The sequence below is a fragment of the Melospiza georgiana genome, chromosome 4 (assembly GCF_028018845.1).
Source record: "Melospiza georgiana isolate bMelGeo1 chromosome 4, bMelGeo1.pri, whole genome shotgun sequence".
NCBI classification, from domain to species: Eukaryota; Metazoa; Chordata; class Aves; order Passeriformes; family Passerellidae; genus Melospiza; species Melospiza georgiana.
In genome coordinates, this window is record NC_080433.1 from 30,513,731 (window position 1) to 30,530,672 (window position 16,942).

The 16,942-nt window shown below is 48.7% G+C and overlaps 1 protein-coding gene across 1 annotated transcript; it reads right to left on the bottom strand.

The window, feature by feature from the left end:
- Positions 1-1,190: 1,190 nt before the first annotated feature.
- Positions 1,191-16,446, bottom strand: TMPRSS6 (transmembrane serine protease 6). Its single transcript, XM_058022972.1, has 17 exons — positions 16,299-16,446; positions 15,984-16,126; positions 15,737-15,804; positions 14,326-14,510; positions 11,571-11,612; positions 10,522-10,726; positions 10,060-10,196; positions 9,738-9,850; positions 9,142-9,251; positions 7,923-8,068; positions 6,925-7,023; positions 4,875-4,988; positions 4,473-4,589; positions 3,579-3,747; positions 2,904-3,175; positions 2,069-2,205; positions 1,191-1,367 (listed from the first exon to the last, which is right to left on the bottom strand). Exons 1-17 carry the CDS (start codon positions 16,444-16,446, stop codon positions 1,209-1,211), a joined length of 2,364 nt encoding a protein of 787 aa, XP_057878955.1. The 3' UTR covers positions 1,191-1,208.
- Positions 16,447-16,942: the final 496 nt, after the last annotated feature.

Consider the following 16,942-nt stretch of genomic DNA (forward strand, 5'->3'; position numbering starts at 1 on the left):
TCCCACTGTGTCTGTGCTGCTGCATCCCAGTGCAGGCAGCTGGGCTACAGAGCAGGTTTGCTTATCTGCAGCCCTAAAGCATAACTGTAAGTGAGGACCACCTGGCTAGTGACCTTATTGATCCCAGGGACATCTCATGGGGGGCAGTGGGCAGGGGTGTGGAACCTTTTGCCAGTTGCCAGTGCCAGGACTGGAGTTTGGTCAAAAATATACAAACCTCAAGATAATTTTTAGCAGAGTGAGGCAAACTAGAGCCAAAAAACTCCTCAAATCAATTTTATTTATAATTCCAGAGAGTGGCCAATTATGTACACATACACACACACACACATACACACACATGTATCTTTAGTTAAAAAACCAAACCTGCAGCAATTGCAGTTTAAGCCCTGTGCCCTGAAACCTTCTCCTTCATCTCCTGCATTACCTGAGATAGGAGATGGGAGAGGCTGAGATGCCCTGATGTTAAAGGTATTTAGAAGGGCTGAGGGAAGGGATGGGAGTCTGCTCCAGCATTTTTACTGGGGGAGGTGCAGCAGTGGAGGCTGGGTGCTGCTCCAGCAGGGAGGCAGGACACGTGCTCGGGGGGCGCGATGCTGGGCTCGTGCCTGGGAGTCAGTGAGACGTGAAGAGTTGGCTGGCTGAGCTGAACAGCACACTGAGCAGCACACGCCAGCTAAGAAAAGAAGCAATTAGGGAGATGGAAGAGGAGGAGTGATGGGAGGGGAAGGGGGATGAAGGATAAGCAGCAGGAAGGAAGAGGGAGGCAGATTGATTTCACAGTTACTGGAATCTCTAACTACATCAGTCACATTTTCTTTCAGCAAATGTTCCAGCATAAGACTGGCTGAATCACATGGTTCATGGAAAGTTCAACTCCCCTTATTCCTCTTCTCAGAAACCATCAGCTTGGGCCTATTGCTGTGTGTCATTGCCCCAGACTCCCTCACCTGCCTCCCTTCTCCCTGCTTTTGGATGGATGGCCTAAAAACCCCTTGGGATGCTCCCTGGGAAGCACCAAGGGAGAAGAGGGTCTGCCTGCTTTTCTCCACAATCCCTGCAGCAGCCTTTTTTTACCTAGTTCAGAGGAGCGTCCTGGGTCTGACAACATCCCACACTCTCTTTCTTTGGGAGGCCAGTGAGCAAGATGAGGAATGAGTGCCATGTGAGTGTAGGTGTGATGGGGAGAAGACAGAGTTGCACTTTTCTCAGCTCATGGTTTGGTTCATCCAGCCCAGCACTTGAGTGATCCTGGTGTAGACTCCATAGTGATTTGCACGTGCACATCCCATTCCCCAGCTGACCAAACCAGCCAGAAACCATCTGCCACTGGGTTCTTTGCAGGCCAGTGGACCTCCAGAATCACCCTAGAAAAAAGAAAAGTAAAATTAAGTGGTGGTGATCCACCAGCTTCTGCTGCTGCCTGATTATGTTGTCTTTGAGCCCCTCTGTATACAGATCCCTGTTTCCCCTCAACTCATGCCTGGGACATCTGTAACATTCCTTGTACTTTTAGGCAGATGTCAAACACAGTCTCCAGTGCAAACATCTGACGCAGTTATTCCTTCATCATGCAAATTTCTCCCCCTCAGCCAGGTCCCAAAAAGCTGATTGCTCTACTGATTCCTCCTGGCCCACATGGCATTTCCAAGTATGTGGCAGGCAAGGATGATTGTTGGAATTTAACTGGATTCCATGAGGGGTGGCAGAGAGGAATTCCTTGAGGTTAATAGTAATAAAGGAGCACACAGGTTATTGTGTATGACAGGTGTTAAAGAGGCTGAGGGTGTAAGAGACTGATGTAGTCACCTGACTTGAAAGTGGGAGGTAGAGTGGCCAATGGGCTGAAATGAGAAAAGGGTAATTTAACTGTATTTGGATCCTAAGGCAAGGATGCTGGGAAGAAGTGGTCATGAGAGCTGTTGTTGGCTGCTTAGATCAGAGGAAGTGTTGGGAGAGTGACCTTATATGGTCTTTTCCCCCTCATTTCAGGCTGTGCATTGCAGTTGTGAGACATGGGACACATCCCACCTCTGGTAGTCAACCCTGATCCCACAACTCCTGTCACCTGGCAAGCATCCTTCTTGCCCTGGTAGTACCCAGCACACAGCATCCTGGGAGTAATCATGTAGTGATAAGCCTCACTGCAGATGTTCTGCTGGATGAGCTGCACGTCCACCTTCTGCAGAACATTGCTGGTATGCCCTGAAAAGTAGAGCACCAAAATTAGCACAGATGAGCTATGGTGGAACTTCCTCTAGACCATGGCCACCTCACTGCATGCTGAAACCTGCCATTGGAATTTCTGTTCTGCTCTCCACTGGCATCACAGTCTCTGACTTTGAGCAGAGCACTTTTTTTCTGTGTGGAAGGCATAAAATTCCCCTTCATTCCTTTTCCTACAGGCATATGTTGTGGGTACTTCAGCTTTTGGGACAAGGGGTATTCTGCTTTGGGGAAACCTCTGGGTTGTCAGAGTCTTGGATTTGTTTCTCACTGAAAGGGATGTTAAGCTCTTCTGTTTAAGAGTACAAACCAGGAGTGTTCAGGTCTGTATAGTCTCCTGAGTGTTTCCAATTGGGAAGCTGCTGGAACAAGTCTGTAAGTGGGTGAAGGCAGTAAATTGACCTGAAGGGCTGTTCTAGTCTTGGCTATTCCAGTCTTTGAATGAGGAAACACACACTGTTCCCATACAGATTACCAGACTGCCATGCCTGCCTCTACACATGAGGTTTCAGGGCACTCAACAGGTAACTGTGGTCAACCTATTACCAAAATCAAAAGGAGTGAAGGAGACACAATGTTTTGGGATGAACAGAAGCCTGTTGTGCCTATGACACATCTGAACCTATGTTTCTGCCTCAGCACTGCTGCAGTAGGCCACCAAGAGACCTTGAACCTACCTCCTTCCTTGAGGGCTCCCCAGCCAGTGATCCAGCAAAGAAGGCCAGGCTCAAAGATGTGAGATGGAGCAGGCAAGCAGATGGGCTGGATTAAGGGTGAGATGATCACAGGATGATCCAGCTGGAGCAGGGCCACATCATAATCATGGCTGTCCTCCTCATAATAAGGGTGAAGAAAGAGATGGATAACCTTGAAGGACACCTCTGTGTGGCCGGTGGCATTTTGCAAGTATTTACCCAAGTAAACGGTCCAGATGGAGGGGGAGGCCAGCCTGTAGGATGCAGCAGAGGAGCATGGGACCCAAAGGGCACACTTGGCAGGTAATGCTATCCCCATCCTAGCACATGCTGACATCTCCATCGCTGTGACAGCGTGGGGACAACATAAAGCCAAAACAAAGGTGGAGCTGTGCAGCATCTTCCTCTATCACTGCCCCCTGGGAGCTGCTCTGTGAATCTCAGCATTGCCCCTTTTCCTCTGCACACACCACCAGAAAATACTGCATATATCCATACCCCTTTCTTCGCTTCCAAGCCATGGAGAAGCATGGCTGAGGTGCCAGAGGAGGAGTGCAGCTGCCCCATGACATTTTCATCAGTCATAAGAGCCTCCCATCACACATGACAAGGAAAGCAATGCAAATCTTTCTACCAGCACCTCCCCTCTCCGATTACCTCTCATCCTGGAAGCAGTGCGCGGCTGAGACCACCCAGCGGTCAGCAATGAGTGTTCCCCCACAAATGTGCCGGCCCCGAACTTGCAGGCTGGCCTGCCACGGCCATTCCCCTTCCACAGAATTCATACCACCCACAATCCTGCTGAGAGGGGCTTGCATCCCACAGTCTGAGGAGGAGACACAGCAGGTACTTCAGGGAAGGAAGGGAACATGAAACACTGTGCCTGCCCTTCCATTCCTACTTAGTTGACTGAAGAGTTTGACCTCTAATTGCTTGTCTTACCCAGCCAGCACATGCTTTATGTACTACCCAGGACAGGTCTAGTGAGCACTCCCTCCTAGCATTCCCCATCTCCAGCTGCAGCCTGGGGATGCCTTTGGGGCAGCATGCTGACTGTGCTAACTGCTGTGCTGTCAGGAAACCCTCCCTGTCATTCTCCTTCTCTGCCTACTGAGGCTCCAGAAAAAAAAAAAACAACAAGTAGGGAAATCAAAACATTAACTCTCTCCCTGCCAGTGGCCATGCAGACATGCTGGAGCCTTGAACAATGACATATTAGCTGACAGAGTGGTCAAACAGGCAGCCTGTAGGTTGAATCTGGCCTGTCAGGCATGTCTGTCTGGCCTGATGCCTCTGCCTGAAGGAGGCAGGGAGCAGCTGTCCAAAGAGCAAGAGCTTGCTCACACTCAGCACAGAGCTGGCTTGTTGCTGCTGTCCCTGCCACTGCAGGGTGGAGCAGGGACACTGGTACTGTGGGACTGAGGTGGGGAGAAGGTAGTGGAACAAGGGAGGGTGGCTGCTTCTTCTGGGTGGTGGGAGAAAATGGGGCAACTTGCAGCTACGTGTCGTCCTGAACCTGCCTGGCTGATATGTGGCTGATCATTTCCTCACCACAGTGATTCTCATCAGACAGGTCCTTGCAGTCTGCAGTGGTGTCACACAGCGGGTTGGGTTTCTTCACACAGGTCCCATCTTCACAGCGGTAGGTGAAAGGACCGCAGGGGACCCCTGCAAAAAGGAAGGGAAGCCAAGACTGAGAGAGGGCAGCTGGTTGTAGATACAGCCTGAAGTCCTTTAAATGAGAAAAAGGGCAGCAGAAGAGCGTGGGGGAACTCCATAGACGATGACAGGGAATTTCCTGAACAAGCAAACGGCTCACAAACATTGTGAGGAGGCTGGGCGAGCTAACTCCCCGATGGTGCCCTTATGTCACATGTGGGAAGTACTCTACAGACAGCCTTGGTTTGAACACAGGGGTGGGCATTTGTCATCCCAGCACTGTCCCGTCCCTACCTCCACTGCAGTGCTCCTCATCACTCCCGTTGACACAGTCCAGCTGCTGGTTGCAGACCCTGCTGAACTCGATGCAAGTGCTGTCCTCATGGCACTGGAACTTTGCAGGGCACACTGCACAGGAGGGAAGCATGTGGGAATCAGGCAGACAAGGTGTGAGGTCAGGGTCATAAGTCCTGCAGTCTCTGCAGCCTCTACCCCCACCTCATAAGCTGTGCTTGAGACCAGCTCTGGTTTAGTGCAGCTGTGTAGCTTTTGCCTGATCTGCATTCTAGCTATGCCTGCACCTTGTCTTACACTTCACTGTTGCTGACTTAACTTTTCTTGTCTTGGCATCAGACCCACCTCAGCACTATGTACTTGTCTTGAGGTCCACGGACTCTTCAGTTACCACCACCAGTCCTGGTCTGCTTGCCTTGTCAGGGTTTTGTAGGACTGTATCCTGTCTGGTGAGGTCACTGTTCCTCCTGCCTTGCTGTCAACCCCAGCTCATGGGTAACTGTTCCACACAAACCAGCACTTCCCCTTGCAGCTGAGTCCTGAACAACACAGGATTCCACAATGTCCATGAGCTCTGGTGGACATTGGAGGATGGAGATGGGTCTAAGCTGCCTGCCCACCACAGAATTTGACTTGTGTCCACAGATTTCCATAGCAGGAACTTGTTCTGTTTGTGTGTACCATTTTCTTACTGCAATGACTATATTTTTTTCATTATTAGCATGAAGCTTCTAGATGACTAAAGGTACATAAAGGTTTGAGGCAACTTGAACTTTGATTTTAAAGACAGAGATTGTTCCATACCAACATAGAGTGAATAATCAGAGATGCACTAGTGGCAAGAGTATAAGAATGGAAGGAAATAATAATGTTTCTATTTTCTTTTTCAAATATAAATAATATTGGAAAACATAGAGTGTGGGGTTTCTGTCAGTCTTGGTGTGTGCCAACCTGTGGAACTGAATGACATGATATCCCTGGGGCCAAGGAGATACGGGGATTCAAGAAAAGATTAGACATTCATAAGGATGCAAATGTATCCATGTCTACAGGAGGGAAGCATGCAAACCCTGATGTCAGACAGCTGGATGATGGGACAAAGCACATTGTCAGCAACACTGCAGACAATACAAAACCCAACTTTGGCAATCCTATGTGAGCTCTCACATTTCTAGCACTGAATTAAAGCTTCTTTAGAAAGATTTTTCCTTCCTTTGACTTTAGACTTTTCCTGCAGCTTCCTCTGAATCTTTCAAAACTGGCCACTCTCTCCAGTGGTTCAGGGCTCTTTATCTGTGAAAGAAACATCTACAGGAAACAACTAATGAAAAGTTAGTGATGGCAGCAATATGATGAGCCTCCCATCACACCAGAGGTGAGAGAATAGATGAATTAGGCGCCATGTCTAAGCCTGAATTGCTGTTCCTATGAGAATGGGGCTCTGCAGGAGTTCTGAGATGCTAAGAGTGAAGCCTGAATCAGCACTAACTGCTTTTGGCATGAAGAACTGATTGAAGCTGATCAAGGACTTTGATGCTCCCAAACTCGGGCAAAATATATGAGTGAGGATCTGTACAGATGAAGTGTCACAAATGGCTGGGGGGGAAAGCAGAGAAAGAAGGGCAGCAAGTGGGCTAGGGGAGGTGAGAGCAGGGAGGGGGATGCTGAGGGGTGTGACAGCAGAGGAGGCTCTAGGCCAAGGCTGAGGTTGGTTGTAGACCCTGGGTGGGAGGAAAGCAGGACAAGGTGGGGGACAGCTTGGGCAGGGGGCTTTTTTCAGGCTGCCTGGAACTCTTGGTGCTCTTGCTCCTAGGGGACTCTCTCAGGAAGGCTGTACTGTGACAGGAGCCAGAAGCATTACTGCTCTTTCCAGAGCAGGCTAAAGTCATATAGCAGTGGGATGAGACTTCCAAGGGCACCGAGGTTTAAGTTCCTAAAGTTGAGGTACAAGGCTGTGCCTTGGCCACCCAAATCTCCTCCCTGCCTTCGGAGGAGCAAGGGGCTGTGTCTTGCTGAGACCAGAGACTAGCAGGGAGAAGAAATCACTCACCACAGTTTCTCTCATCCAGCCCATTGGGGCAATCTTTGATCCCGTCACAGGCTGGGACACACAAACCGTTCACCAAACACAGAAACTCCCCAGGACAGGCTGTGAAACCAAAAGAGAGTAATTAGTCCCCAGTGACTGGAAACCTCCTGGCAGCAGAGCACCATGGCTTGAACTGCACACTCTCCTGACCACAAGAGTGCTGCTGCAGTGTACTGCACTCCCCAAAATCTGCCATGTCATCTGCTCTTAACAGGGACATATGGAGCCAGGATATGCACCAGGGGAAAGAAGGCTTTCACTGTTTTGCATGGTACCAATGGGCAATATCCAGGACAGCCGTCTGTCTGGCACACCATACGTCAGGATTACGGCTGTTTCGTGTCTCTTGAATGCCACAGGAAAGCTGAAACAGGCTCTTTGGAGTTGCTACCAAAACTTACGTGGGACCTTGAAGAGGTTGTTGTTAGACACGTTGACAGGTACACATATTCAGGGACCGGTGTGCATTACTGGCACCCTTTAGGAGGGAGATGGTGAAACCTTGGAAAGACAGACTGTGGGTGGCATTTGCATATGTGTGTATTTGTGTGTGGTTTTATTCGTCTCTTGTTTGCACGGATTCCAAGGTGAGCAGGAAACAGCTCTCTCTAAGAGATCTTGTAATCAAAACAAATGTTGCTTCAAGCAGAGTTGCTTTCTCATTGAATTCCCAAGGCCAGTCCGTGATGTTGACTTGAGGGGAAGATTTTAGGCAATTTTGTGACCTTGGGTTTTGTTGCATGGATGCTCTGGCCACAAGACGCAGGGCCACATGTGCAGAAACAGCTTTGCACATAATTGCCTCTTCTTTTGGGGGGATCACTGATTTGTGAGCATCTTCCGAAGGGTGGATGGTACCTAGGGCTCCTGACCTGTGCCTTGTGTTTTCTCCCAGGACAAGCCAAGTGCAGAGGGGCTGCTGGGCCCCCAGAAAGGAGCAGGGAAGAAGCCAAGCTTACGGTCAGATTGCTTGTACAGGCTGTAAGCTGCCTGTACGCCAGGGCCAGTTAAGGAGATCTGCGAGGTGAAGGTGATGGCGATGTCAGCAGAAGATGTGACTGGGATCCGCTCAGCGTAGGCTTGCAGGGTCCGCAGGCCACACAACCTGAGGGGCAAACACAGGCAAGGTGGGTTGGACAGGGAGGCAGGGACAAAGCAGGGCAAGGGGGCTGGGTGGGGCTGGGGTGGGAAGGGGTCACACAGACTGGAAGCTGTGGGCAAACCAGAAATACAAAGTGCTTTCAGTATGCATGAGATACAGAGTCCAGAGGGACCCTCCTGTCTTTGGACTTTTTCTGCTTTCTGGAAAGCACAGAGATCAGGCCATACAAAGCAGTTCAGTTCTTATAGCGTAAGAAGATTCTCCTTCATGATCTTCCGGAAGAAGCCATGTTGTAGAAACTGTGGCACCGACAGTTTAAGAGAGGGAGGCAGGGAGAGAAAAAGTGGAAATCCTAAGCCAGGGTAACATAACTTCTAGATCAGATCCTTCCTAGGAAGAGAAGTTAGCCCTACAGGAACCATGGAGAAGGCACTAATGAGGTGGATTGGGGGAGGTTTTGGAGGGAAACAGGCAATTTTGCAATAAGAGGGAGGAAAACCAAAAGCTATAGGTCCATCTGTCTCAGAGCCAGCTTTGGGGAGATGGGAGCACAACAGGTCTCCATCCTTTTCACCTGGGCAGTGGTGAGCAGTCGCCCCAGCTACATATGGATGCTATTTGTGGGAAGTCCTGCAGGGAAATGGCTGCAGTCAAAGCAGGAGGATATAGAACTAAGGGGAAGATCTGTACGGAGGTGGCTGCAAGGCAATGGCACACACAGATAATATTGCAGAGGTGGTGACAGGCAGATTTGCAAACACAGGAGACGTGGGAGGACACCAAGGTTACACACACAGGAGAAAACTAAGAAGCCTGATGCGAACAGCAAGACAGAGAAAGCAGGTTGGTAGCTTGAAGCAAATCTGTGAGAAATGTGTTCACTGGGGAGAGAGTGAACAAGATTAGCAGAAAAGCAGGAGGCACTAGCACATAGAGTGGTCACTGAGTGCAGCTCAGTGCAGGGCCCTTCTTCCTCACATATGGTGGCTAAAGTGAGCAGGGAACCTGCAGAGGTTTAATCCCTGTTTTATCCCAGGTGGGAAGTGAGAAACAGAAACCAGGACCCCACCACACACCTTCTGTTCTGAATGATCCACTGGCCTTGGGTACAGGGCAGGTCGTGCTTCTGTCTGCTGAGCGCGTAGGCATCGAACCAGAGGGTGACCCCATAGTCGAGGGATGGGACCTGCAGACAAGGGGGTGCAGAGCAGGGGCAGAGGGCAGATGGCCCCTGGGAGTGTTACAGCACACTCCGTAAGCCAGACATGAGCAGAGTAAATGGGAAGGCCAGGTGTCTCTGACCACACTGCAGTCAGAAAGAAGCACCCTCTAAACTGGAGCCATGCCACAGCCAGAGCCAGGGTGGCTCTGCTGCTGGTATCAAAGCCTGGCAATTCTTATCAATTCCTATCAATCTAGTTCTGTTTTGAAGAACCCCTCCGGAGATCAGATTTCAGATTCCTCCTCAGCTACAGCATCTCTGTGGTGGCATGCAATATTAGACTTCTTCCCCTTCAGAAACACACCTTATGTGGAGGCTGGGCAGGCTGTCACCCTCTTCTTGCTTCTCATGATGATCTGACTGAGAGCCCTGGCTGTACCCCCACAATGTGCAGAGTGCTGCCCTGGTTTTGGGGACAGGGTGGATGCTCTTGTGGGAGCTGGCTCTTACCGTCATGTGCCAGGTGCACTGCGTGTTGGGCGAGTAGTAGCTGGGGTAGTGTGGGGTGCCGATCTTCCCCTGCAGCTCCAGGCTCTCCCGCAGAGTTATGTTCACTTCACAAGCTGTAAATACAGACATTCAAAGCCCTGCTCTCTGTCAGCTCAGCCTCAGCCCAGGGAGGCCATGTAACCTGCCTTTTACTGACTACCCCTGCAATCCAGAATGAATTCTGCCCCTAACAGGGATGCAGGACCTCTAGGAGCTGTGATACTGTAGGAGAAAACCAATTTTTACCCTTTAACTATAGCCACTCTCCTCCAGCCCTCCTCACCTTCAAGGGGCACCGCCTGTGCTGAGAGGATGAAGGGGTCATAGTAGCTGTACATGGCTTTCTTCCACACAACAGACATGACAGGGCCAGACGAAAGGACTTCAACTATGGGCTCCTGCCGGCTGCAGCCGTAGATCCTCAGGGAAAGAGATCAAAGGATGGGAGTGAAGCAAGCAGTAAACAAGTGAAAGAGAAGAATGAGAAAGAGAGGCAATGGATATCGGTGTGATCCACACACAGCAGTTGTAAGGTGCCATCTGAGCCAAACAAAGGGCCAACAGCAGCAGCTCCTGCAGCATGGTTTTAAGACATATCCCACATCAGTGAGCTGAGCAATAACAGACAGGTTGTACATCAAGGAGAACCTCCTTTGATGTCGTCTGACACCTTCCCCTGCTGTGGTGTGTCATGCCATCCTGCCTGTCCCTCCCAGCACGTTCTCCCTGCTCAGGAGCCACCTACGAGGTGATGAGGTGTTTCTCCAGGGGCCCGGCTGCGTCGTACATGGCCAGGCGGTCCCTGCAGTCAGGCAGGGTCCACTCCAGCCGCAGCTTGATCATGTAGCCCTTGAGGCCATGGAGGTGCCAAAGACAACTGGAGGCCAGGTAATCAGGGCCCTCCAGCCTTAGGACATCATCCTCCTGGACATAGCTGTACCTGTAGCAACCTGAAATAGATGTGGTTGTATGAGAAACAGAGATATGGGATTGTCACTTGGTATATCAGTGTAAGCCCTTTTTTAGGGTAAGGCTGACTCATCCCAGTGATCTCGGTTTACTTTTACATATGTTGTGGTGGCACTTATCCTTTTGTACCATTGCCCCAGTTTCTCTAAGAACTGTCCCCCCTTCCTTGGTTTACCTAACACTACCTCAGGCTTTAAATATCAGCACAGCACAGTTATCTTCCACTGGCTTTATTTACTTTTTCACCTCTTTCTCCTCTCAGCCCCATATTCTTCCTGGCTTTAGATCTCCCTCATCTGAATTCCAGGTTTCAGAAGACTTTCACATCAGGATTTTTGAGTAAATATCAGCTTAAAGGTGAGCTTCTAGTAGCATATCTAATGCAAGCTGCCAGACAGAGAACTTACAACACTGCCGGAGAAAACTAAAAGCATCTTCAAACATTGCCAAGACAACAGACTCCTAAATGAGGCACATCCAATGCAAAACCACGCAGGAAACCCCCACCCCAACAGCAGCATGGCATGGGGCCTGGAATCAGCACTGTGGTGCCAGTATACCCTGCTATTTCACAGTTCTCATTAGGACCAGGACAAGTCTGAGGTGGCTGCATTGCCCCTGGCAGCTGGCATCTCTGCCCAGAGCCATCCAGTACGTAGCAGTCATGTAGTTTGGATCTGGCCAAGCAGCAGCACTGATGCTCTCTTGCTGCTACTCTCCCCTCCCCAGGATTTACAACTCCAGGAGGCCAACAAGCTTTCTGTCCCCAGTGAAAATCCCTCCCTTAAAGTCATGAACTCAAAAGGAAAGGAGAAGGTAGCCTACCCAGAGTAGATTGCAGCACTACTATGTCTTTCATACTGGATTCTGTTAGAAAGAAAATACATGAAGGAAGATAAACAAAAATATAAACTGGATAAAAAAAGATAATCTGATCACCTTGTATGGTAGGTGAGGACTCCTTTCCTTCCTTCTGCAACTAGCTCACTTACAGCTTCAGCATGGGCATCCTCCAGGTACCTCTGTGTCTGCTTTCAGGGTCTTGTTTCAGTCCTGCCTTCCCCAGCCCATCTTTCTGCCCTTGAAATTTCTCTGCCCTTGACCCAAATCCAATAGCCCTAATTCCTGCTTTCCAGCCCACCAGGGACTTCTCTGCCTTTTTCCTTGCCCATTTTAGTGGGCTCTTCCAGGACCTCTTCCCCTTCCCACAAGGGCTGGTCATTCCCCTCCCCTGCCAGCCACATCACAGGGCACAGCCCCACTTCCCAGAGCCTTCTCCATCTGCTCTCCCACTTGAAAGAATGCCCAATCAAAAATATGGGAGTCACTGAGGGTGGAGAGGGGTTCCCTTTTGATGACCACTGTGCAATGAGTTACTCAACATCCTTGCAGAGTCTACCTTTGGAGAAAGGAGTTGCAGAGAAAGTGACCATCGGGGCTACAAATCTCTGCAAATCAGCCACAGGGATGATTTAAGAGAGATGGGCTTTTCTCCAGCCTCCCAGCTGAACTGGAATCAGCCAGAGATCAGGTGCTACTGGGAGTAATTGCCAAAATAAAAGGCACTGTGAGGTCAGCTGGGTGTGAGGATTGTTGTTGGGGGTTTGCCTAGGTCAGGGCTTTGGTTATTTGTAGCTTCCAAGCATATCCGTGGGGAGAGATGAGTGGTTTTGTCATAGCAAAAACAGCTGTGGAAAATAGGATGCTGCAGGCATAAGGCAGGCTCCTAGGCAAGCTCATGTGCTGTAGGGAATAGTCTGTGCAGAGCTGGTATTAAGTACTCCTATATCTGAAGGTAATTAAATCGAGTTCCTGTAGAGAACAGCAAGTCCTGAACGATTTTTGGGGAAGGGGGGAAGGTAGTGTACTGCAAGGTAGCCACTGAGTGTGGCTGTTAGTAAAAACAAAGCACTGGAGATGGTGGAGAGCATCCTGCAGTAGTCAATGGTTTGCAGCTCTGCAAAGTCTCACGGCAGAGTTTAGAGCTGAGCAGGCCGGCAAGAGTCTGCCCGAAAGCAATGAAGTTATAATGACTGCTCTTGGCTGGCTGTTTCTCCACTCTGTACTGGGCAAATGACACCAGAGGTGAAGTCACTGGCTGGAGGCCACCCTGGCTCAACAGTATAAGAAATTTTTGGCTTTTGTCTCAGTTATCAGACTGTGCTTCTGACTGTGCTTCTGACTCAGTTATCAGACTGGGTAGGACTAGGGAAAGCAGAAGGAGCTGGATAAACTACAACTGGTGTGTTAAGTCAAAAATAGAAAGAAGTGTGGTCTGGTGAAATGAATAACACAGTGAAACAGATGCAGAGCAAATAAGAGGGAACTGGGAATGGCTAAAATTATGGCACCATCATTTTTATTTGTTTATGGGTTGCATTATGAAGTGAACAAATAAAAGGAAAATGCTAGATGGGCTGACTTGGAAGGATTTAGCATATTTCCTTGTGATATCTTTGTAAAGAAAGTTCATTTATATTGGCTGAGCATAGGATCTGGTATGCTGGAAACAAATCATAACTAGAAGTAAGGAGCTAATGGTAACTGTGGGAGGAGATGTCTTGATGAGATGCTAATGCATCTTCTGCCTAAGACCTTAAAATGATGGTCTGGATGAGGGAGTGAAAATCATTTAGGGAAAATCGAATTTTCTTTACAGGCACCAAAAAATGACCCACAAAACAATTGGGATGTGGGGGTAAAAGTTAAAGAAAGTATGGTAGGATATAACAAAAGAAACTTCAAGTTAGAATAATGCAAGATGCCATGCCTGGGGGGAAAAAACCCAAAACAAAAAACTTGGAGATTGAACATCTCATGGGAAGAAGAAACTTGGAAATAGGAGTCCCAAGAGGAGGAGAAGAAACACTGTGTATTTTAAAACCTGTGAGATTTGGTAGTCTGTAAGAGGGATCAGACAAGACTGGCAAGTTAAGCCTCATTACATTGATCAGATATAAATTCCATTGGACTTGTATGCATTGATTACATATATATCCTTGGCCCCTTACCTAACAACTGCTCTGGAGCAGTTTTGCATGGATGGCTTTTTAAACAGGCTGTGACCTTCACTGTGAGCAACAATAAATAATCCTTAAAATCGTATGTCAGGAACTGAAATGACAATGATGCTTTGTCTCAGAGGAACACTTAGTGGTGACTCAGATATGTTGCTTTTGTTCTCTCTATCAAACAGTCTGGAATAATCTCCCAAAGGAAAGTAGCAAACCTAAGTGCTTGGTATTTTCAAGCTGAGCTGATCAAAGTCATGACCTAAGACCTTGCTCTACAGAAGCCAAAGCTGATGGGTGAAAAAAGAATCACCTATCTGATTGTGGTCCGGTGTATCTTCAATAATTTCAATCTTTCAAAGGAAGGATATTTTTTTTTTTAATCAAACTTCAGTTCTTCTCTATCAGGAAAAAATGCCTAACATTGTATCTCCTGATCCTTACTATTTCCCTCATCCTCTTCAGGTTTCCTCTGTCTCCTTCAATAGACTCCTGGCCTTTTCTCCTAAACTTCTGCATCGTGGAGCATTCCTGACTGCTCAGGCCTCAGCTGAGCAGCTGGTACTTACCCAGGAGAACCAGAGAGTCTGGGTTGAGCCTGTACTCCGTCTGGTAGGACAGGCTGCCTGAGCTGTTGAAGCTGGTGGAGAGCTCTTGGTGGAGCACTGTGTTTACCCTCTCAGCAGTTGCCTCCTTCTGCTGACTCTCAGGGATTTGGAGGGTGAACCAGAAGAAGAAGGTCAGAGCTCCCTCCCTAACAGAGAAATAGCATGTAAAATAGTCTTGCTCATCATCTCCAGAATTACTGGAGAGACAAACCCTGGAGAATTACCCTCCCCACTATTTCTCCATAAATCAGACATATCTGTGTAGATTTTCCAACTCTGCTGCTGTGACCCAGAGGAACCTCTCTGAGTGGGGCAGGAGAGCTGCAATATCCATGGTGTGAGTCAGTGCTTTGCGGGAAGAAGCTGTTCCATGCCATCTGGCTTTACTGATGACCATATGAGCTCAAATTATTTTGATAATTAATCAAGACTAGTCTAATGAGTAGTCTCATTTCAGGAAGATATGACCTTTGGGTACTACTGACCAGGGGTTGAAAAGAGAAGCTCAAGACTTCACTGTCTCATCTCCCAGTGGTGACAAGTGGATGATTTATGACCAGACACCTTACCTCAACCCATTAATGCTGGGCAGGCTAAAGCTGCAGGAGACTGTGCCTGGGAAAGTTCTGTTCAACCAGCTGGCTGAGAAAATTGGCTGGGGGAGGGCAAGGAGGTGTTGCAACACATCTTTGTTCAGTAAAAGGCCAGAAGAAGATGTGCAAGTGAAAATTTTCTTTCCCAATTGAAAGTGGAGTTATGTCAAAGTTGGAATATTCCTTAGGTAAAGGACAAATTTAGGGGTGTGGTTTTCCATAGGAATAAAATCAGAAGCAAATTACCATCAGTCTGGAAATCTTTTCTGCTATCCTGTTCTACTATTATGACCTGCAAAGCTGTAGGTCCTCTGTCCCATTCCCCTGTTATCCTGTTCCCAGGTGGTCCAGGCTTCTTGGCAGGAATAACTTTTCCATGCTGCAATCTGGCCTCTCCCTTCTGTGCCTAGAGTCAGGCCATAAAATAGCTTTCTTGAATTAGAAAAATTAATTTCCAGCTGCTTGGTTTCTATTGACAATGCCAAGACAATTTTTTTAATCTCTTCCCAATTATTTTTTTTTTACTCTCTTGAACTTTTGACTCTCTGAAAAATTTCTCAGTTTTGGCTTTTCATCATGACCTGGGATGAAGAGGAGCATCAAAATATCCCCAGCTCTATTATGCTGGAGCAATTCTGAGCCTTGACTGTACAGCTTAGCTTGGAGGTCATGGCAGGGTCTGCAGAAGTTTGTCGTGGGCAGATTTCAGTGAAATCAGAGTACAGTTTTCTGGAAGCTTTCACACAGGAGCAAGCAGATATGCTGCAGGTGCTACTCACCCAAAGGCATACACCGTGCTGGAGTTGTAGTACTGACCCAGCTCTGTGGCACGAATCAGTTCCTTCAGCTGCAATGAGAACGTTGTCCCATAACCGCAGGGCAATGTTACAGTGCCTGATCCCACCTTTCATCCCTCTCGCTGTACAGCCTGCCCAAGCCTGCCCTTGGATGGGGGTGCCTGAGCCCTTCCTCATCCGACTCAGTGAGCAGCCTCAGGGCTGGCTCTGTTGAGGAAAGTGCCCTCACCATGCTCTGGAGCTTAGCTGACTCCACCCAGAAGGCCCTGGACTCCACCTGCCCCAGCTCCGGGGAGTAGCGGCGGTTGAGGACCTGGAGGCTGCCGCAGTAGAACTGCAGGATGGATGGCTCCAGGTGCCATGGTCTGTAGTCTGCCAAGAGAAGACACTGCTGGGTCACCTTAGTGATACATAGGAAAGAGGGGATTACCCCTGTGTGTGACTGTCTAAAGGCCACCCAGAGGCACTAATGTGCTCTGGGCTGGGCATTGCTTTGACTACCCCCCCTCCGCCTCCTCTGGGGAGAAAAAACGTGAATTTTTACCTAGGAAATACCAGGTTGCTGCAGCAGCTCCAGCCAGCACAAGAAAGGCTATCCCAAGGGGCACATAGCGGAGGCAGCAACGTGAGTTAGTTTCTGATTTGTCATTTGAGAGAGAGCTGGAGTCTTCCTCCTGTTCCTCGGCCTCCATCAGGCGCGTCTGGTGACACAGCATGCCAGGGTCAGGCTGGTTTTTCTGTTTCCCCTCACACCCTCTCTGAAGGTGTTATGCCAAATCTGTCCTCCTCTCCCAAGATGTACAGCCCCAAGAGATCACTGTGCAAATATCAAAGACTTTGCTCAGAGCAAATGTGAGTAAAACTGCTAAATCAGTGGGAGACAGGCTCCCAGGACACTGTCTTGTCTACATCTCCTGGTAATCCATTGGTATTCAAAGGCATTCCCTGGGTTTTTCTTCTGTCAAAAGTGCAAATTAGTACAATAATGAGTTTCTCTGAATACAAAAGTGTGGTCTTCCCAGGCTGGGAGTTGTTTTAAAACTGGTATTTTTTTGATCTAGAAATCAATGTGGAAGAAAATTGGTGACCTGAAATGTGAGCAAAAGCTGCACAAAGCAGCCACTGCCTGGGAACCTGAAGTTACACTTTGCCTGCTGTTCCATTTTTATCTTGATCCCTAAAAGTAAG

Coding starts and splice junctions, on each gene's coding strand:
- TMPRSS6 (XM_058022972.1), bottom strand. CDS start 16,446: ATGGAGGCCGAGGAACAGGAGGAAGACTCCAGCTCTCTCTCAAATGAC. Junction 16,127..16,298: donor AGCAACCTGGTATTTCCTAG/GTAAAAATTCAC, acceptor TTCTCTTGGCAG/ACTACAGACCATGGCACCTG. Junction 9,252..9,737: donor AGTGCACCTGGCACATGACG/GTAAGAGCCAGC, acceptor CCTTGTCTGCAG/GTCCCATCCCTCGACTATGG.